Below are 23,510 nucleotides of genomic sequence, written 5' to 3' on the forward strand. Positions count from 1 at the left end.
GTTTCTTTGATTCATTTATTACATAGCCTCACCGTGTCACCCACCTAGCTATTTGCATCACTGATTAATTTGTTTCTAGGGGTGTAAGTGATGGTTCTGCTGAATTTCACTGAATTTGACTTGACCGGTCATGTTCTTAACATTACAGCTAAAAATACCTGTTGTGATGAGCAGCTACAATCTCAACCAATCACTAAGTGCAACGAACTACCTGTTTTATCTTTTCTGTTATGATCTGTAAATGCACATTTCTCATGCACAACCACCTCTTGGAAAACACCATTGGGAAGAAGTATCTGTAAGCTTTTCCATGCAGATTTACTGCAAGGAAATGAAATATTACTACTACTTGCGGTCACCACTGGAGAAGCACAGAAAGGAAGTGGCTTGAATAAGAGAGTCTAGCAAAAACTTATGATAAAATTGGGATTCAGATTATGTATTGAGTGTTGGCCTGAAAATATTCCCTGTCATCTTCAATCCCATCATGATGCCTGGAAAAGATGCAGATATAAGTGAGCTGTGGGTCAGATACAGCTCACAGGCTCACAGATGGACTACTTTGCCTCGAGTACCCTGTAACACTCTAGTGGGGAGAGGCCCACCAGAAACCTCAGATCCAAATAATTCACAACACATCAAGAAACTCAAATTAACTTCCCTGTAGCTCGGGCTTATCTCCAGTTGCTGTCTGGCAGATATAATTTGAAATGGACATTGCACTTACCCAAGAATATGTTCACACAGGAGCCTGCAATAGTCACTGTGAGAACTAGTAATTAATAGCAGAATCTTCCCAGCACTCTTCAGTTGTTTCAGCCACTTTTTTACAGACTCAGGACATGTTTGTAAATATTTGTCTGGGTGATTTTTCACTTCTGGGAAATATGTCCCACAGTCTTCTGAAAAATTAAAACATAATTATGTATTATCCAATCCTGCTCACAAACCACTTAATCCACACAAAATACCCTTTTATGTGCAAACAATACAATTGTAAAAAGGCGAAGCAAAGTTTAAAATTTTCCCTGGGTTCTAACTCAATATAAACCAAAACCCAATCAAACCAAGAGGATACACTGTAGCAGAAAGAAGTTTGTATGACTTTTCTCTTTTATTATGGAATTTCCGTAGTTATTTTCTCGATGCTCTTTTGCTCATAAGAGTAAATAATACATAAATTACAGATTATAGTCTTACACAGCAAGTAATTACTTCCTGTTGCCTTTGCCCAATTTCTGGATACTGAATTTGTTATTTTAAAATGAGTTTAATGTTTAGAAAATGGTAAGGACCTGAAAATCCCAAGAACATCTGTTCAGTTACTTCTGACACTTTAGGTTAGCATAGTCTGATCAATAGCATCCATTTTTTGCATTTTTTACAACTAGTACTTTATCTATGAAAGATTGATAAAACAAACTGGCAAAGACTCACAGGTATGTGAAATACTAGGAACAGATGCAAAAAACCCCCCAATTCCAATTCCAGCTTCAATAATGCTCTTTTTGCAGAATATAACAGCAATAGAATTTTGCAAATACACTTGGAATGTAAGATTTTAAGAAGTGTGCAATAACACTAAGTTGGCAGTAAAGGTTACCTATTCATTAAAGTCACCAATAAATATTTACCTTGTTATAACCCATAGCTGCTTTACTAAGACATCAAATTAACATTGAACTTACCTTTTTTTATCATTCCTAAGACTACAAATTTCCTCTGTGCTCAAACTCTCTATAACCAAAAATGTCAAGCTAATTAAAGGTCTAAAAAGAAATATAATAATTGTAGAGACAGAAATGATACGAAGTATTTGGCTCTCAGTCTGTGTGTGTTATAGTATAATGAACATCATCATAGAAGATTATTTTTCTTCCAGGATTTGTTCTATATGCAACTGTCTGTGGTCAACTTTGCTGAATGATTTAATAAATCCCAGACATTACTTAGCCTTCTGGTATGTGAGTAATGCTATTCTCTAGTTTGAAAAAATAAGATTTAAACCACTTGAACTTTAGCTATTTAATGAAAGAGAACATGTATGTTTGAAACAGTAGTATCTAAGAAAGACTGAAAGATGCTGGGTGCTAAACATAACACTATTTCATAAATTACACATTCAAACTTCTACAGATGGCAGGAAAAAAAGTCTTCCAAAAGAAGTTTTGAATTGGCTGTTATCACTCTAACTAGACAGAAGGCAAAAATGTCTTATTCTGTACTGTGACTTGACAGATTTCTTCCCTAAAGCTACAGAGTGGAGTATTATATCTGAGGAAAGTCTCTCAAACAAAATCTCCCAACTCATAACCAGGTCACTATTCCTGTTCTTCATAGTATTTAGGTTAGGCTGTATAACAGCATGTACCAGAGGAATATGAGCCTGTTCCTGCAGCCAGCATTATGGGATGCCATGACATTTGCCTTGAGAGCTAGCCAAGACCAATGATTTTTTTGATTAAACAAAGCAGATTTATGAAAGCAGGTTTCCTGTAGTGTTTCCCCCCACTCTTTCCTGGGGCATGAATATTGTTTGGGATGAGAAATATAGTTTTTAGAAGCGGAAGCTGCATCATTTTTTTCAGTATTATCATTAGTAATTATATTTCATATGCTATGTTATGACAATTTTTCTTCTTTGTTGTTTTGGAAAGCACACAACATTATATGAGAATGAAGGGGGACACAAACAAAGCAGGCTTGGCATTAGCTCTCACAGGTTCAAATAATTTAAAAGAAAGATGGCAAAGTTCACTTATATATACAGTGATCTATCACTCTTTTTACCCTAAGGTAAAAAGATCTATTTTCTATGAACTTTACTGTTGGACACTCCTTGTTTTTCTTTCCTTATCAAATGCTTCCCACCCTCTGTTGACCATTCTTTGATGTGCAACTAATTTAACGACTTTCAGTAAATTTAATCAACACTGTCTTCTTTGTCCATACTCTGTGCAGTATCTGCTATGTGATAAATGTATGATATTTGGCCTTTGAGTTACATCTGTATTGGAAAAGGCCAACAACTCTGGATTCAACATATGAACTGAAAGAGAGTCTTATTCTAGTTTTCTATCCAGACCCTGAAGCCCAACTGTTAATTGCAGACAAGCAATGAATCAATTCTTGACACTGGGATCTGAAGGTTGCCTCTGGGCTGTTTGCCATATCAGGCAGAGATACCTTAGAAGAACCCTCATTAAAGCATACTCTACTCTAATTAGGCCAACATGGCCTGGGAAAGTAGAGTTTAACTTAATTCCTAACAGGCTATTGCATCTGGTGAAGACAATTTGGTTGAATATATACTCATACCTGTAAAGGAGTTTAACCACCAAAGCTTGCAAGATTTTATTGAAAGCCAAATAAAATAAAAGCTGAAAACCTCGCTCGTTATCCCAGGCCAATAGCCAGTTTTGAGGAGGACAGCAGAGCCATAGGCACCTTGAGCAAAAAGAGTTGTGGAAGTATTAACATGTGATGGAGAAATAGCATCATGTCAAGCCTTCACAAACAAATGGAATGATTTGACAGCGAGAAATGAAGCATTTTTTCCCAGGGTATATATTACCACTATGCCATATGCTGCACTCTGTTTTTCTAAAGCAGGAAAACCATAAAAATAGTAAGAAAACTCTATTGACCAAAGAGTCAGTGAAAAATCAGAAAAGAACTAATTTTACCAGAGCCAACAGAAGAAAGGAGAAAGTGTGTTAATGGTAATAAGAGTGATTTTATGCAACTGTCATAGAGCTCTGTTCTTGAAAAACAAAAAAGTAATTCTTCAGATAAACACCATTCTTGAGAGGTAAGAAATGTCTCTAGCCTGCAGTACTCTCCCGATAATGCTTATGGACCATCCAAGTTTCAAAATACTCTTAAAAATGGAACTATCAGCACGCTTTAGAGATGCTTTGTTGGTCCACAAATTCACTGTATCAAAATGGGGGACTTGTGGTCACCACCATATCTACAACTGACAGTTTGCTATGTGTACACTGCCTAAAATAAAATCTCTACATTCTTATCTCCCTGTTTTATGAATATCACTTAGCATGCGCCTATATGTATATTGACATGTATTAACGTGTACCCACAAATCAGTGAAAGCAAAACAACAATAACAAAACAAATGTCCCAACTTTCACCTCAAATGTATCTCGTTATTGGTGCCAGTTATCTGTATGCATGCCAAAGCCTACACTAGAAACCTCTGGCTCTTTGGCAGTGTGAACACTTTCTCAAAATACAAGAAAGCATATCATCAAAAAAATGGAAACAAGAAGACCGTGACAATCAACATAACAATCAACATATTTACCCCTGTGACTGTACGAGAAAACTTAATCCAATGATGTGGAGCAGGAAAGCAAATGTCTAAGCATTTTATGCACAACATTGTAATTTATTACATGTATGTTGCCATGGAGCGAATGCAGTTTTTCAGTTTCCATTCTTGTTACTAAACAACTTGGAGTTTATCTGAAATCTCTGAAATATAGTGTGGGATAGCAAATTAGCAACTAGCCTCTGTAGGGATTTCTAATCATCTTCCAAATACTTTCAAAAATGATTGCCTTTGCAGTCCATTAAGTACCCTTCCAGAAAAACACATTTCCTTTTTAAGCAGAAGACAGAAATATAAGCAATTAAAATGAGTTGTCTAGAACTGCCGCATATTAAAGTCCTGCCAGAACCTCTTATCAGATCTACGTCCTGTTGTATTTTGAAAGCAATATAATTTCCTCTGTGTATATTATCAGAGGTTGCCTTAGTGTCCAGTTTGGGGTTTGTTTTTTCTTGTCTCATCTGACATTGTAATTTGATCAAGATGTTCTTTGCATCGTCTTGCCTTACAGTTTAATTGCTTGTAGTACGGCTGTGATAGCAAGTGTGATGGGAATTATGTATAGCTGGAAATGCAGAACCCCCAGACCAAACTCAGAAAGAGCCTGTACAATGCTTGCAATGACTGGCAGATGTCATCCAGCACAGACAATAATCCAGTCTTTATTCCAACCGCCCTCCTCTACTACAGTTGCGAAATTACTTTATTGAAGTATGCAGTTTGATGTGCTAATACAATACCTCTATTTGGGGAAAAAATAATTGTGGATTTCTCTTGTGCTCTTTATTACACCACTTCTCTTTGGCAAGGTCACTTTACACCCCACTGGCTCTGGACTCCTTTGGACTCAATGTCTGTAAATCCCCACTACCAGGACACCGCAGTTTTCATCCCTTAACTATTACTTGGATTATAAAAAAGGCAAATGTTCAAGAGGCATGTTTCTGGCAAGGTTTCAGTCCAGAACTAAAACACAGGAACACAGTGTATTTTTTAGTATTGTCACTGCTTCTAAGGGGCACCTACTTGATTAAATTAGAAAGAATTTATCCGCTATTTATACGATTTAGCTAAGCAGAGAGGTATGAGGCTAAAAAAATCCCTAGAATTCAGCAAAGAAAAATAAACTTTCAGCTGCCAATTTGTAGCTTGTATTTAGTGGCTTTAACAACTAACGATCTCTTACAATGAAAGTAGTATTTGGGAATGTGACTTTTCTCTCTTTTAAATGGAAAGGCAATTTGATAGCTTAGCTATTAATGCCCATAGCCAGATTCTCTGCAGCTCTGACGTGAGTAAGAACTTACACCTCCTCCCTAATTTTTGTCTGAATGCAGGCTTGTAGGTAACAGTTCTTAATTTGATGAACAGAGTAGAGCTGAAATAAGGTGTTACTACCAACAATGATGCAGACAACTTACATTCATTGTATACTGCTTTCCGCTGTAGTCTTACAGCACTTTGGGTTTTTAGAGTGAAGAGACACTTCTTTGACCATTGTTTTTGTCGTCTTCTCTTGTCTAAATAAACATATCCAACAACTAACATGTGTGTTCAACAGAAACACAAGAAAAATACTTTCATTACAGAAGATTTTGCAAAAGAATTTAAGTTTCATTTCATGAAAGCAAGTAGAGGAGAAAGGGGGGTGATGGTTAAAATTACATTAGACAAGTTGTCTTTCACTTCCTTTCATTTAAGCTCAAGTGTGTATTCTAGTAGGAGCAGCAGAAGCAAAATGAGAGACAGAAGGAAGGAAATGTTAACATAAAGCAAGATAAGAAAGGAGAGTGAAGCATTAAGCAGGGATGACTGGGCAAAATATGGTTACATTCTGGAGGCCTGGCTTCAGGCAGATATCAGGAACAGGGAGCAGCAGGAAGAGATAAATCATCCCTCTCCTTCTTCCAGGAGATAAAGTTGTTTATAAACAGAATAAAAGGATGAGAGTCCAGGAAGATAGGAAGTTAGGAAGAGGCAAATGTCAATAGAGCAAATAAAGAAGTGTGATGGATGTAAAGTATTCTCTATTTTTATGTTTTCTGCAATTGTCTCAACTCCTTACTGTGCAGTTTCTTAACAGACCAAAGGGTTAAGGATCCTGATCTAGTTCAGGCAGGAAGAATACTAGCTATTTACACCTCTTAGTTAACTAGGAGCAGACATGAAAAGAGGATACTGAGTCTGGAGACAAAGGAGATGTTAGTATTATGGTACCAAATCTCTCGTTCTCACCTGAAAAAAAAAAGAGAGAAGCAGCATTTGTGGGAGGAAAGAAGGAAAAAAAAGGAGTATGGGTGGGTTGGCCAGTGGAGACCAGGAATTCAGAATGACACCTCAGTGAGTCGCTGCCCATCATGAGGCCGAACTTGGCAGCATGATGAACCTCTGCTTGTCGTAGCTAAGAATTAGCTTGTATGCTCAGATATATAATATATATATATATAAGGCTGCTTACAAAGCAGAGTATCTTTCAAGCTACTCTTGTATGTTCAAGTAGAACAGAATGGGAAAGAAAATGGAAGAAATGACAGAAATCAGACAGGAGAGGAGCTAGAAAATATGAAGAATAATGAAAAAATAGACCAGTATTAAGGATAAGTTGTATTCTATTAATAATGCATACCCATGGATAGGGAACATGTATTAGTATGTCAGATCAAATTAAAGAGGAAACTTTTCCTCCTATATTCTCAGAAAAGTAAGGATTTTTACTATCACAAAGTAAACACTCTGCATGTGGCACTTCAGTTTTGAACAAATCACATATTACCAATGGAAATACAGGAACATTTTTGTCTTTTGCGTGTGTATCTGTTAAAGAAAATGTTTACAGCTCATGTAACATTAACCTTCTCAATATTTTTAGCAATGTCCAGCTCTGGTCAGGCAGAAATAGATGGTATTTTCTAAAATAATAAACTATTTACCAGTGATGACAACTCTATGTTCACCTTGATTAATTTCAAGGGAGTGACCATAAGGTAAGGATCCGTGGTGGGCTAGGGAAAACATGACTCCTTAGATTAATAGTGACTGCAGGGCTATATAAATATTTAATATACTGAACGAAACACTTAGCAGAACACACACAAAACATCACCTCTGCAAATATTTCATGGGTCACTTCCTTTTCTACTTGTTTTCTATTCCTGTGGCCTATGAGAAGCTTACTGCAAAAAATTAAAATGATTTGGTAGCTAAAGATAGGTCTCAAACTAAAAGGCGGCTGAACGACTAGAGATTCTTCTAAGGAAGCCAAGAGTGGCTGTTGTTTCTTCTGGTCTGATATAACGAGACAGGAACCACCACGCGCCCTCCCACCCTCGCATTTCCGAGGTGAGATTCCCATGCCAAAGGCTGTCAGGAACAGCACAGGACCTTTAGCTGTATTTAAAAGGAAGTTATAATTTCAAAATTAGAGGCTATTGCTGCTCTGCCACCTCTTAGCTGAACATCACCCAGCCACCCCGCTATCTGTGTTTCACAGTGGACCGAATAGCTACGATGGCCAGCCCAGAACCTCAAGGCTGCAGGTTTCAGGGCTGAGTCAGCTTCAAGGTGAGGCTGCATCTTTTCTTGAAAACCTAACTTGTTAACTACTTTTTCCCAAAAGGCTTTTAAGCAAGCTTAAAAACTACCATTTCCTGACACTCCCCCCACCCCCATCTGAAAGAACGACCCCATTCAGTCTGTCCCTAATCTTCACCCTCTTGCTTCTCAGTCCTGCCTCATCTCCCACTGCAGTGTCCTGGCTGCAGAACGGCCAAGGCTCCCAGGAGGGCAATGCCACAGTCAGATGCTTGCGTGTTTTTTTGCATGTAGAGTTATTCTTGCTTCTTGTTGAGGTCCACGGACACTGGAAGAGAAAGCCAGGCTATTTTAATGTTATTTGTTCTTATTAGTGTTCCCAAATGGCTGAGACCAGCCCAGACCACTTCTACCTTGCTGGTACAACCTCTCCCACTGCCAGAGTTAGCCCCACTCTGCAGTCCTTGCCCTGTCTCAAACCATGCTTGCAGATCCCTTCCTTTAGTAAAGGGTAACAACACAAAAAAAATGAGAAGCACATGGTACGTGGCAAAGTTTGCAGCCTGACTTCATGAGGACTGCTAACACATGACATTTGTTAGAAAGGTGTCTAGATGAGGGTAGTTTGAATGACCTTCCATAGTTTTGTATATGCAAAACTTGGAAACAGCATTTCTTTCTTTCCTTGTTTTTTCTTTTCCTTCTGGTTTTATGTTAAAATTTACATCAACACACAGCAATGTTCCCACAGTACACTACAAAGCAAAAAGGATGTACTTTGAAGGTAGGACAGGATCTATTGCTACATTTTAGAGGAAATTAATTCTTTCTCAAAATAATTCACGTCCTTGCTTTACATTACCGTGCTAGTTTGCAGTGTAACAGACCAGATTTATCAAACTGTATGAGATCAATTAATTTCTGATGACATTTTCGCAACCCACGGGCTGAGCACTAAACCCATGCAGAGGTAACTACCATTTGTTGGGAAAACATACTCAGTTAAATCAGTCTGATTCTTCAGAACTTCATAATCCCTACTGCAATGTGTGAACATTTAGAGTGAATATTCCACAGGTGGAAAAATCTGTTTTGTTCCATGGTCAAGAATATCTTCTTATAGGATTCATGCAACACGCTTACCTATGCTTGCAAGTAAAAGACAGAAAGGTGATATAGTGATTACTCAAAGCAACAAAATCCACGTTTTTTCCTCCTGTTAAAGATTTACATGGATCATTTGTTATATAAGTATTGCCATGGTGTTAATATTTATGGGGAGACAATAAATTTTCTGGAAATCTCCATCTTCACCTGTACTCAGATTGCTGAAGCTACTGACCCTTACACATTCATTGGTCATAAAAGCTTGCTCTTTGCCATCGAAGTATATTTGTGATTATTCTATATACATTATAACTATTTGCACTGAGCACCTTCTTTTCCCAACAAACTTTGCATACTCAAATGCCTGTTAAACAATACCTGGGGTCAACTCACACACCGCTAAAATACATCCCCTGGAAAACACATCATAAAAAAACTGCAAAACAATTTATGATGGAGGAAATTGTTTTGTTGAACTGAATATAGCTAAGAAGGTGGGAAGTGGGATCTGTTCAGAATGCTGCTGTGGTCTAAAAGAAATGCTGGCACCTAATTTGAAAGGAAGTCAAATATTGGAGTACATTTTTATTTATACATCTGATGAGGCTTAATTGAGTCCATTGGCTTGCATGAAACATGCTGTTATGTTTGGTGCAGAAATGAAATGCATAATGAGGAAATACAGTCCACAGATATTTTATAATGACACCCAGACTACAGGTTGCTGATAAACTAAAAGTCGTACTCATCTGTACTGCTCCACCAAGAAGAGATTACAGGTAATCCCCTTTTCTGTAGATCTCAAATTAAAATAGCTCTGGAGAGGAACTGAAACTCTTTTTGAAGCTTTGAATGCACCAGCTACTTTGACGCATTTGTTACAGGAACTGCGCACTGAGAATAACAAATGTTGTTAATTCCAACCTCTGGGTCTACAGTTGCAAACTTTCCAGATGGGTACAGACGGACCAAGAGCTGTATGTAGACTCCAGTTTTGCTTGCTACTTAACATTCCTGTACAGATGGCACATCCACACTTCAACAACAACCTGATGGACAACGGGAAACTGCAAGCAATAAACACCACACGAATGGAGTAGGGGAAAGAACTATGCGTAAAATGAGGCATTTTAAATTGTATCAGAAAAACATATCAGAAAATAAGACAACAGAAGAATGTGACAATAAGGGAGATTTGTAACAGGTTATTCACTTTTCATCTTTATGATTAACTTATATGTCTAGAAAATTCAAGTTATGCGTTGTGTGCTTTCTGCGATCTCATGATTTTTCTAACTTAGAAGTAGTCTTCAATAATAACTACTTCCACTGTAGGTGATGTAACACCTTCTGTTAAGCTTATCATCATATCTTACTACATATAATGAAAATCTTACTCTTGCCGGGGATCTCACACTAGCTATCCTGTTAATATAGCTTTCAAATCACATATATACCAAGTACTTTTCATGGTTCTGGCCTATGGAGCTTCATAAACCAGTTCCTGGATGAGACTGCAGCAGTGTATTCCCAGCCTCCAGGTATTAAAGAAACATTAATAGGAAGACGTACCAAGAAGGGCCATCGGGATAAGACCCAAAGAGTTTAAATGCTGAGAAGAGAGTCAGGTTCCATTTGGACACCGCAGCGAGATGTCGTGTAAAGGCATTCATCTGCCTCTAAGAAGCCAGCACAGCTGGAGGAAACAAAACCTACCTGTACGCATAGTTGTTTGCCATATCAATAATTCAGCCATACGGTACCGGAAAGATGGAGAGCAACTTCCCCGGCTGGGAACGCATCCTCTCCCCGGTACAACGTGCGGGTGGTGCCATCTAGCGAGCAGGGACCGACCCCCCCCTCCACCCCCCCTTTTCTCTGTTTATTGGCCTCCATGGAGGCAGGAGGGCCTTGGGAAATCCCCCATCCGCGCCCATTGCTTTAAGGAGTGATGCTAGTGTTCATTTATCTACCTCACCTATGGATAATGATGCCTGTGATCACGTCAGAAAGAAAATTTCCTTGTAGGCAGTAAAAGAATGAATTCAGCAAGGAGCCGCAGCACAGCTTTCGACTTCTTGCTATTAATAACACGGTTTTTGCCAATCCGAACAATACACAACCTAGAGGTCTGACAACTTCGTCAAAACAAAAAAGGAGACACAGCCTGCTGACTTCATGCTACTTTCATTGCAGACCATCCCTCTCCCACTTGTACCAGCTAACCTGCCATAGGAACGCTGAGAGAGGAACATTCAATTTCTAATGTTGTTCTTTTGAGCACAAAGACCTGTTTATTCTATTGTAGTGCTATCAGCTTGAGAACAAAGAAAAAAAAGCTGCTTTCTGGAAATTTAACAAGATGTACAGTCTCCATTAAGAATGTTTAAAAAACTGCAAAACTAAATTAACTAATTTTGCGCAAAGCCTGTCTGTTGAGTTCATCACTCTCTTATGGAGAATGGAAAAGAAGAAAATATTTAAAATTATACCTAAAGCTCTGTTGGAAAGGTCGTCAGTCTGTCTGCAAGATTTTTGGAGTTTATAGCCCAGGGAAATCTATTTAAAAGTTATGAAGAAAAATCTTCCAAGTGCTCTATTTTTGATTCTGCATTCTTTTCTCTCCTGGTTTGATTCTTCATCTGTTTTAACATTATCCAAATAAGGGCAAACAGATGAAAAGTAAACTTGTAAATATCACTTAATGTAAAATAGATCCCAAATGAAGAGTGGCTAGCCCAGATTAATTCCAGGAGTGAGCATGAGGAGGAAAAAGGGTGTCTGTAAGCAGAATTGTGCAAGATGCAATTATTTTTAGCTCACAAATTTCTCTGGGATTCCATATTTTCCCCTGTCCTGCATCAGGATTAAACAAAAGCCCTTAAAAAAAAAAAAAGAAAGAAGGGAGAAACACACGTGCACATGGACTGGCACTCGCTTACTGCGCACAAGTCCATTTTGCAAGCCAGGCAGAAGTACTGTTTCTGCCTTGCTGGAACATGGTTCCAGTATGCTGAATCCTGGTGCTGACGTGATTTTGTTTTTGTGATTTAATCTCACTTATCTGACCCTCTCCACTTCATCTGGCAACAGGGACCCAAACTTTACAATACCTCTCTGCGTGTGGGTGTCCTAATCATCAAACCTGGAATTAGTCTCTGGCTCTGTAATCCAAGCTCATCCTTTGGAAGTCTCAGTTAGTCCAAAATTCTAACCTAAATCTGGCAGAAAAGGAATGACATGAACACAGGCCCTCTTACATGCCACATAAATGTCTGATTAAGGATACCTGCTATGCTTGATCTCTCCTTTTTTCTCATTCTGATCAGAAATTAACTGTTAATGGGAGATCGTGTACTCTCATGGCTGGTTCCACTGCCATTTTCTTGTAAAAAAAAATCTCAACTTTTTGTCAGATTTTGTTTCTATGAAGGAGCTGCAGAGATGTGAGCACGGGCATTCCAAGTTGATAGCAACCTAGCATACAAGCTTGAAGAAACTTGGATGTTAAAGCAGCTACAGCAGCTACATCTACAATTAGGACAGTCGAGTCGAAACTTTTTTGAAGATACATTTGGGTACACGACCTGGTGTGCTCTGGCTTTAAAAGAGACCCCTCGCAGCAAGGGGATGGTAACATACTCCAGATAGATTGTATGTATTTGGACAGACCACTTTGCCATTTCAGGTCATCTATAGGCTCTGTCAGGTGAGCACTCTTGGCTTTCTGAGGCCATTTTTTCTTAAGGATGTCTGCAGCTACTAGCAGGAAATTCTGGAAATTTAAGGCAATTTATACACTCGATGAATATATTTACATGACAACAGAGTATCTCTTACAGCACTGTTGAAATGCTGTTGCTGTCTCTGTTGATGCAAGCTTTACAGGGCTCAATCTCTCAGGTCTACTGAAGTCATATAATACCTTTTTATTGAGCATAATATTTGAAAAAACCCATTTCTTTATTCCTCTGTAACTCATCTGCTTGCAGTTCATCAACTACAACAGTATACAATACATCCATTTTACTGTTGGAAATGATTCTCTCTCTTGCTAGCTAACAATCCAAACCTGCTTACATAAAAACCACCAATTACAAAGGATGTGGACTAAGGTACATATTTTGAAAATACCTATATTAATTGAAGAGCTATAAAACTACTAAGAAATGCATGATGTCCCCTGATCAGAAAGCAACAGCTGGTTGATCTCAGGACTCTCCTCTACATGGTGACAGTGCTGTAAAGCTCAGGGCTCATTTCTGCCGCTGAGAAGGAGCCTCTGCCTCACTGACATCCTGGGGCAGAAGCCAGGAACAATGCCACTATCACAGCACCCCAAACCGCAGGGATAACAGCAGAGGCCAGAGGATGCGGCTGAGCCCCTGCCCTACTGTGCAGTGGCTGGCAGCCTGGCAGGGGGTGGCTGGGAACCCACACCACTCGTTACAGCGGTGGGCACTCCTGGGCATCCTCCCGCTGCTCTCCTGGGTGGGTGGGCTGTGGCGCAGGAGGGTTTCTGTGGACCTCCACTCCACCACCGACAGCCCCGCTCCAATTCTCTTCCCCGGCTACTACACCCTTAACTAAACACTTCTTTGATGAGAAAAAACAGAAGGCAAGAGCCTGGTTACCATTCAAACCCTCATTAGGCTGCAAGGAAGCAAGTCCTGCCACTCAAATCCCACTTACATGGGGCTAAGCCAAACAGGACAGAGTATTTATGAAAGTAAATACTGCATGAACAATTTGTATTTGTAAGTATGGTACCTTTAAAATCTTTGTAGAGGCAGCTTCCACAGAGCAACAAAACTCTTCCCCGAATATTTATGGAGAAACCAGATGCCACACAAACAGCTCTTTTGTTTTCCAGTCTGCAGGACTGGTTATTAAGTCCCAAGAAAACAGACATGTAAGGAGTCCCGCTTCCGCTTTAGGCTTTAAATTACCATTCATGTCAAAGGCAATGACATATACCGCATGTTTGCATATAGCTCTATGCATTCTGCAATGAGACTTAACATTTTAATCCTCGTTCACTTATTTTTTGGACTGACATCTAAACATTAATGTCAGATTCTTCTGTTAATATTGTGCTATATGGGCCTTCTTTTATTACCTCCTTTCTACTAGAAGATATGAACTGAGTTTGGAAAATGTATCTATAATTAATGCTGGTCTCAGACTATTTATATGATATAGGACACAAAGTAGAACTCTCTATTTTATCATTAAAATGCTCCTATCAGGATCAATCTTAAAATATATTAGCAATAGTAGCTATGTCAAAATTGCTTTTTAAAAGGAACTTCCCTGCTGTATAAGGACTCAAGCAAAAAGAAGTAGAAATAAGGTTTTCTTTTTCCTTTTTAAATGGAAATTGTCAGGCATCAGAAACCACATGAGTATCAAAGACATAACTCTGTCTGATAACACTATACCAGATATACTTATATGCAGATCTTTCAGGAAATTGGCTGTATCTGTATTCATTGGTAAAGGCTGCTATAAAACAAAATCTTTATGTGCACATATTACATATGTAAGTGTAAGATGTACTTGTACAGAGAGACAGATATACTTCTATGGAAAATGCCATCATACCATTATAATTACAAATTTATGGGCTAGTGGATAGAATAAATCAGTTACTGTACTTAAAGAACTTTTAAATTTTCAGGTCTGTGTATACATAAAGACTTTAAGAACCTTTAGAGAAAGGACTGTAATTTCTTATGTGCTCATATAATTGTTAGACATTTGGATTACTTATGGCTTTTCCACATGTAAAATTTCTAAAAAATTGTATTTTTACCACTAATGGAAAAAGGAATGCAAAATACAGTAACATCAAAAATGATGTAGGAAAAACTCGGAGACAAAAATATCTTTAGTTGTAAACAGAGATAATTTTCATATAGAAGTTTAGCTGCAGGAAATTCCAAGTCTCTGTAGGCACTGAAGAGCTAATGTAGTGTAAAGCATGGAAGCACATCTGTGTAAGAACATATGAAATCCTTTCGAGAACATCCTGCCATGAGATGGACAGCTTAGTATGAATAGAGTCAGACCACTAGATAAGATAAGCATTTTAGAATGCCATAAATACATTAGAAAACCAAAAAGAGTAACTGGATGACCTTTAAAGGTCCCTTCCTACCCAAAACATTCTATGATTCTATGAAATTGTGCGGAGCTTCAGTAGTGTAAATTACCTAATTGCCACAGCTGCATGTACAAGTGGCAATCGTAGTATTTACTTGATAATATGAAATCTTTGATATTATTGCTTATACAAATGTATTTTTTGTGAAATGTAGGCATACACTTGGCACATTCTTTTATAATGAAGAAGTATAAAAAAATACATAAAATTGTCTTTGGATTTCTCTTTGCCTTCATACTCTTCCCATGGTTAGACAGCCAAAGTCTCTGTGACAATAAAAGGTGATGTGATGCTGGTTTTCTCTGAAAATTCAGAACTTTTGGCCTATGGTTTATGTCAGTATCCCAGGATAAGCCAGGGAATCCAATGTAATGCTGTTAATATTTACCCCTTCACTCATTGCATACAAGAAATAAGGTCTCTAATAGATCAAAGATATAGGAGGTTTTGCCAGTAGTATGTTTTCTGTATTAACATAATCAAATAGAAGGTGTCAAAGCAAGGATGGACACACAATGCCTGCATCCAGCTGTTACAACTTAAACCTGCCTTTTGCAGACATTCAAACTGTGGCAATACAATTTTACTGCTGGCTAGAATGACTAAGTGTACAATAAAAACTTTACTAGAAAGTAAAACAGAGGCACATATAAGACAGTTAGCAATTACAAGATAATCAAGTGGAAAAATATGCAATAGTCTAGAAGAATGAAATATATCCTTGTAAGCGAGAACAACAGAAATCCACCCAAGAATAGTCTGCTGTGGACAGATTGGGTACAGGCAGGAGTGGAACAACAGTCAATATTTAGGTAAGCTGCAATATGACTGGAACAATCAGTCAGCTGTGATGTGCCTTCATGTGGTAGCTAGTCAGATGTCAAAGATGAATGCCCGGTGTGTGATTATAGTATGACTGGCTGCTGTTCATAAAATCAGTAACGTGACTGCATTTATAGAATATAACCATTCATTTACAGAAATGCGTTGTTAGAAAATATGAGGACAGCAGCACACACTGTTATGAATGGAAACATATAGAAAGGCTATAATACAAATTTTCTTGGAATTTTTATTTATGAACCTTGTGCTCTTTCATGATTAGCTCACCACAATCATTGTGTTAATAAAAGTCTTTCTTGGTTTATCCTGGATCTACGGTTGCATTCTTGCACAAATATTTTTGCCCAAAGAATGGGAATGCTATATAGAAACAAAAGGTAACATGCCACAGGCTGTCTATCTGGTTCTTTCTAGCTATATATACTTTGATATGTGTGTATCTGTTGGTACTTGAACACAGGTGACTGTGTACTACTAAGAGATATTTTATAGATTGATAGAAGCATGCCTCCTAAGGATTTGTTCTTACTACCATGACAAAATTCTTACGTACTTCAATGGGCTAAGTGTCTTTAAGGATTTTATCCTCCTAAATATGACAAGAGACGGACTGAGCATGTTACCAAAATTTTATATGCTCAAAAGACACAAGCTGATTTTGCTCCTACTCCTGCTCTCATTATAATTTCTGTGTTGCAGATGATTGCAAGTGATCAAACAAGCAAATCTAAGTAGTTGCCAGCTGGCAGCTGAGAACTTGTATCTGCACACCTGCTTCCTTTTCTCCCTCGTTCAGGCAAACGTTTTATTTCACTGTGGGGACAGGTTTAATGTGTGCATATACAATCAGTCACTCCATCTCACCTGGCAGGCAGTAACTTTTTATGCCATTTGCAAGCCCAGGAACATGCCCCATGTAAAATGCCAATCTAACACCTTTCACAGTGCTCACCTGGGAAGTTTAAACTCTTCCTTTCCAGCTTCTTTAAAATGTCCTTTATGTGAGCCAAACAAAATGGATATAGAGATGATTGCAGGAGTCCAAGACTGGGAAAAGCACTCTGGTTTATTAAGCACAGAGAACTAAACCAAACAGGTGACAGTATTTCCCCACAGTGCAGTAAGAAGGTTGTCTGAGTGACTTACAATCTTAGGCACGCGAGAAAAATTTCCATTGCTACACACAAAGTTCATCTACACAGTATGTGTCTCATATGTTACTCAGTCAACCTTATTTGAGTGTAAGCATGTATCCAAATCCTAAAGTAGCAGAACTACATCACTCCAAATGAAAAAACAGAAAAGAACAGTGGCTTATTCAAAGTTTTCTACCATGCTGAGGTAGAGACTTTTTTTTTTCCCCAAATAATGCCGTAATATGAAATATCAAGTTCTTGTATAGTTGATGAGAACTGAAGGACCATAAGATGTCTTACACTGATCAATTGAAGCAGGAGTTCATTTCTACAGAAACTGTTCATTCAAGTTCAAGAGAAATTTCAATTTGGTTGTTCACCAATAATATTTTTAGTAAGGACACCTTTCTGACCACAGCAAGAGAGCAATTAAAGTATGTAATAATCCACTAAAATTGATACAAGAGAAATATTTCAGATAGTTGTGAAGGTGCTTGTAATATCTCTGTCATTATCTTTAATCTGCTTTTTCCAGGCACCAGTCAACCTCCTGCTTTTTCAAGTGTTTTCTGTCATTGCTATTGCTAGCCATATGACCTGTTCATGATGGCCTGGTCCTGATCCATCAAGGAGTAAAAGGGATTTGTAGTATCAGTTTCACTGGGAGCAGGATTAAACCCTTGAAATACCTTGTGCCAGATGGATACAGAAAGTTACCTTCTCTCCACAATTTGGTATTCTTAAAAATAATTGCAGTTCACTATCAAGTATAATTTATGTTCCTAAAACAGGGAACAATTTAAATTAGAAGCATGCTTACATGCCATTTTTTTTCCTAGCTTGACAGATACAAATAGCTTTACATTATAAACAAAAACCCAAACCCAAACAACAAGCTATGTTTCTACACAAAGTTTCCAAAATGAGACTGATATATTATTTTTCTTTAATTCCGTAAGCATAAAGCCTGGGAATACAATGAAATAATATAATAAAATGGAAGGATTATTTATAGGGAAGATGGCATTCAGAGCAGTATGGGAAGGTATGTGTATTGCTCTTTGTATTCATTGCAATGACACCTGAGTGTCTCTACGAAAACACTGATGGAACAAAATCTTATTTTACAGTAAAATACAGTAAGCAGTTTTAAAAATAATTTTACAGATTTTGTGAAGAAAAAAATTTCCTCATTACTATGATGTAATTAAATTATAAGCCTGGATTCAAATGTCACTAAGCACTGGCTATGCTGAAACACCAGAGGGAGCAAGTTTCACAGAGGAGTGAATGCTTTCATTGAGACTCTCCCAGCTACTAACAGTATTTCATCATTTAGTAGGACGCAAAAGAATTTAGTCAGATTACCTGCAATGGCTGGGGATATGCCAGTGAACAAAGCCCTTCAACTTGTGATGAAATATGTAACAGGGAGCCGTGAAACAGCAAAAAAAGTGAGGATGTGCTTCATTTGGACAACTGCAGGTTTTTATACACAAAGTTTAAAAATACTGACTACGGGGTGAAAAACTCACAGTCTTGCCATCTTTATCTAATAAAGATTATTTCAGTACAGAGAGGTTTTTAAAAAGCGAATCACACTTCTCCTTACAGCACAAAGTCACAGATTCAGTTGTGAGTCACACCTCCTCTAAAAGAAGATTTTAAAAAAATGCCATAGAAATGATCGAAGTCAAACCCACCTACACAATGAACTGAATTACTTGGAACCCCTACATTCTCTTGTCCTCCATTAGGGACTAAACCTAGGCAAGGCTCAAAAGAAAAATCCCCCCAAATCAGTTGTCTCTCTGATGATGCATGTCTGAAAAACCTAGACCTGAATCCGAAGTGACCTTGCTGCTGAGTCCTAACCAGGAACTGAAATGGTTCAGCTGCTCTTAAGGATTGACCAAGTGACACTGTATGCCTGCATCGTTAATACTGTTTAAAATTTAGCAATGATAAAAACCCTTCTATGTCATTACATTGGGTCCAGATTTGGCCAGAAGACATTGCCACCCACCACATGGTGAGACCCCAAGGGATTCTCATCACGACTGCTGTCCTGTGGCTGGTCGTGCCCTGCTCCAGAGGGAGCTCTAAAGTTAGGAGTAGTCTTTCCATTACCATTAGTGCAATTTTACCTTATGGAAAATTTTTCAGCTTAATTGTTCAGATTACTGATGGTCTTCCGTTTTACTTTAAAATAGAGCTTTTTCATTTTAATTCCCTTTCCCTCCTGAAATTTATTATAGATTCTAACCTGCAGCTTCTCTTTGCCAAACCATAATAATTTAATCCCAATCCACATTTATTAAAAAATGATGTGTCAGGATATGTTCCATCTCCATCAAAATTAATTTATAGGCACTGAGTAACAGTTTTATATGTAATGCAGAAAATAATCTTTGTTTGCTGGGACTGGGTGGCCAAGAACTCTTTGCTCGAGTTTGTAGTATCCACAGGGGGCAGATGTAATTGTTGTTATACAGAAAAGATTATTCATCTGCTTAATTGACTGTCATACACATGCCTGAAAATTAAAACTTGATAATATTTTATATAGCCTCTCATGTCTTCTAGTGGCAATTCCCTTAGAAATACTGACATACAGTGAAAATCCTTCAGAAGCATCCCCATAGTTCACACAAAAAACCAGGCTTGAAGTAATATATACTTTTGAGCAATCAAATGGCATCTAATAGTGTGGGGTACTGAAATTAAATGATTCAGAAGCTAAATAGTGTAATACAAGAAAACAAATGTTTCACACTGCAGCAGACTGCGACATCTTTAATGATCACAAATTTGTAAAAATCCTCATACCTGTATTATGAAGCCTTACGTCTAGCTGTTGGCCTGACCCAATAAATAGAAGGATTAGAAAGAAAGTTGTAAATAATTCTAAAGCTTCATGCTCAGCAGATAAAACTTTATACGAGCAATGTATTTAGTGGCTAAGTGTCAAAACCAACCCTTATGGTGTTAGCAGCTCAGTGACTCTAAGGGAAAATAACGTAGTTTTGTTAAACTAATCATTCCACTGTTGACCATGGTTACGTTCAAATTCTTAAAGATTATCCATCCAAGTTTTGCCAAACTAGAAGTAAAACTTTTATCTGGTTTGTCAGTTTTAAGTGAACCAAAGATATTTGAAGAAAATGTCCTCTGGTGCTTTTACACTCCGGTGGGACTGAGGGATTGCTGTCCATGTGCATCATCTTATTCCTTCCTGCTCTCTCCAGCGAATGGTGCCTGATGCACACTGTCAGCAAGTCACACCATATATATAATATGCACAGGAAGGGCTGTTCCAAACAGAAGAAAACAGTTTGTGGTGTTTTTGGAGTCTGCTTTCAATCTAAGAACAATGAGTTTCAGAAAAGAGGGAGGAGGAGTAGAGGAAGTCATAGGGCCAAGCCTGGGAAGAGGAGGGAGAAGGGAAAAAGAACTGCCTCGAGTAAGTTGGTGTTTCTGGTCAGGGACCAGTAACAGCAGCAGAAAGCAGAATTCATGACCGGTTTTTTTGGAGCTGATCTGATTGATATTGTAGGAGCAAAATGGCTCATATAACATTTACTCCAAATACTTTATGATTACATGACAGAAAGGCACTGATCATCCCAGGGATCTGATCATCACAATTATTGCAAGAAGCAAAGATCTGGGTGCAAGGAGCAAGCAAAAAGAATGACTAAAAGACAATACTTCGCAACATGCCCTGTAGCTGTATTTAAATCAGTTAAAAGTCTGAGAAACAAAAAAAGTATCAGAGAATGCCTTATTGCTCCTAGCCACCTTTGGGCAGCATTAGGAGGATTTCTAATGCCTAGACCCAAAGTGTTTTCCTGCTTCCAAAGTACAGGTTGAAAAAAGGAAAACTGTCACGGTATCTGACAATGTGAGGGCTGCTGGGGTGCAAGCACAGCCTCTTGACTGGGGCAGTACAGGAGACAGACGCACACGTGGAGAAGGTCACACCATGCCAGGCCTGCCCTCTGTGACAGAGATCTTCAGAAGCTCATCCCATCATGGGGATGCCCCACGGCCTCATGGCCGCATCATTCCTCTGCTCAGGGTACATCACCACTACACCGTGCACATGGCTGTTTAGAAATTAGGGAGGTCCTGGCATGGGGTTTTAAGGAACCCAAAGTGAACACAAGTCATGGCTTCTTGGGCTCTGTCCACAAACTACACCCTCCTATCTCCTTCCCATTATTCTGTGACTTGAAGGCCTGTTGAGGTAATATTATGCTGTGAAACACTGTCTTGAACTTTTTCTGACAGAGTTGCCTTCATAACCAGCTTGAAGTGCTGAATTTTACTTCAGAGCATGTAAAATGAGTATGTGGCTCTTGTAGCCCAGTGACCACAATGTTTCAGCTCCCACAAATGGCATGGTAGCCCTTCACTCCGGACGTACCTCTTCACGTAAAGCACCAAGGTCTTGCATTTCCAGGAATTCAGTGCAGTTATGTGAGTTTAAAGTTTCTACGAGAAGCCACTTGAGTTCTCTTTTTCTCTGGATCACTGATATTTACCTTATCCAAGCTCTTATGTTTGCTCATGGATCTCACACAGTGGCAGCTTGCGGTGAGAGGGCTCCAGGCCAGCGCTGGTAGCAACCCTCATCCAGAGAAAGGCCATTCATGCCACGACAGCCACCTCTGGGTGGGACAGCCTTGCAACACAGCTTTTTCTAACGCATCCTTTTCTCAGAGGAATGATATTGTGACTATAGTTTGCAACTAGTACAACTCCATCACGAAATTGGTATTCCAGGTCTATGGAAGAAGAGTGAGCTTTTAAAGACTGGAGGGTGTATTTGAATGAAAGAAATATAACTCTGAGTTCATAAACTCCACAGAGCGTTTCTTCCTCCTTGTGGTAAGTAGAGAGGTCACTGCAATTAGGGAGTCTGTACTCCACCTGACCTTATTGGATAAACTTACTAGCTGTCAGATCACTTTGCTTGCCCTTTTTGAACTCCAAGGAAGAGGCTGTCTGGCACCTACGCAGGCTAGTGAGTGAGACCCAGCAGCGCCGCCACTGCCTCCCTACTTGAAACAATCCTTTCCAGCCCTCTCACATACCACACAGGTCTCGTAGTTCAACTCTCAAGCTCCCAGAGACCACAAAATATTTGGCAGTGCAACAGGTCTAAGATCTTTCCTGTTTGGTTTTGCTCAGAGCTCTATAAGGCAAATAGTTGGTGCAAAGGCATAGGAGACTTAAAGGATTTCAGTAGTGGCATTCTCCCCCTGGGTTTTGGTTTCTCTTGTTCTCTGTGCAGGCAGCTGCCCGGTATCCTCCGGCCGTTTGGAAGTTAGTTTCCCTCTGAAATACACATTAATGCCACATACTGACTTTCATGCTGGAAGGTGGATGCATGCCATATCCCCAGTGACTGGACATATTTCACACTGTTTTCAAATTTACCAGCAAGACAGTTCGAGTCACCTTCTAAGATTGATGTAAGTTACCAGAGTGATAACTTTGTGTTAAAGTAGTTATCTGGCTTCCTGACAGATTTCTTTGACACTTACAATTCTCCAAAAATAGCACATGATCATGTATCATTTTTTGGTTTTAGCTTTGTCAGAAAATCAGTTATAACCACTATCAATATTTAGCAGACACTTATCTGTTTTTCATGGAAAATGATTTAAAATTTTTTTTCAGCCTACTTAAATTGCACACATAACTTCTGGTTCCTTTTCCTCTCCCATCCCTTTCTAAGTCTTCCAATTTTTTTCTTTTTAAAAAGAAGTCAATCTCTTTTTCCTAAAGTTTGATAGCAGTTATAAAGTAGCTGGCACTGCACACAGAGTCACATCCCATACAGAGTTAGATCCCATATCCCATCAGTATTCCTTCTTTTGTTTTTAACCTCATTAAAAAGTACTATAACAACAACACTATACATCCAGTTTCAAAGAACTTTATACATTTGACCATAAGAATTCACCCCAGGTTTACATTTAGCAAGCAAGTTTATATTTAGCAAATCTCTACTTTGGACTTATAAAACAGTTTCAATAACTTCAAACTATATAAATGCAAAAATAAATGTACCTTAAAGTATCTATTTGATATAAAAATGTATGCAAATAACATATTAATTTTTTTTTTTTTAGGAGGGGAGTTGTTTATATTGTCTAACTTTCCTAAACCAGTTTTCCTGATTTATTAATGAGGAGACTGAGGCAGGTCCAGGTGGTGACTTAGAACAAGAGTTTAATGCAGGTGCTAACTCTGTAGAGGGAATATCACAGAAAGCTCACTGCTGGTGTTCTACTGGCAGCTAATTGCTTCTGGTCAAGCTAAATAATTAGCAAACTGAAGTGTACTGAATAAATAAACAAAAAAT

The 23,510-nt window shown here is 38.5% G+C and overlaps 1 protein-coding gene across 1 annotated transcript in view; it reads right to left on the bottom strand.

Annotated features, from left to right (window-relative positions):
- The window catches only part of NT5DC1 (5'-nucleotidase domain containing 1), a 149,098-nt gene that overhangs the window by 49,612 nt on the left and 75,976 nt on the right, over window positions 1-23,510 (bottom strand). Inside the window, exon 7 of the mRNA XM_069805037.1 lies at window positions 728-902. Coding sequence (XP_069661138.1) covers window positions 728-902 — 175 coding nt within the window. The remainder of the gene's footprint in view (window positions 1-727; window positions 903-23,510) is intronic.

This window comes from Haliaeetus albicilla, chromosome 17 (assembly GCF_947461875.1).
Source record: "Haliaeetus albicilla chromosome 17, bHalAlb1.1, whole genome shotgun sequence".
Classification (NCBI taxonomy): domain Eukaryota; kingdom Metazoa; phylum Chordata; class Aves; order Accipitriformes; family Accipitridae; genus Haliaeetus; species Haliaeetus albicilla.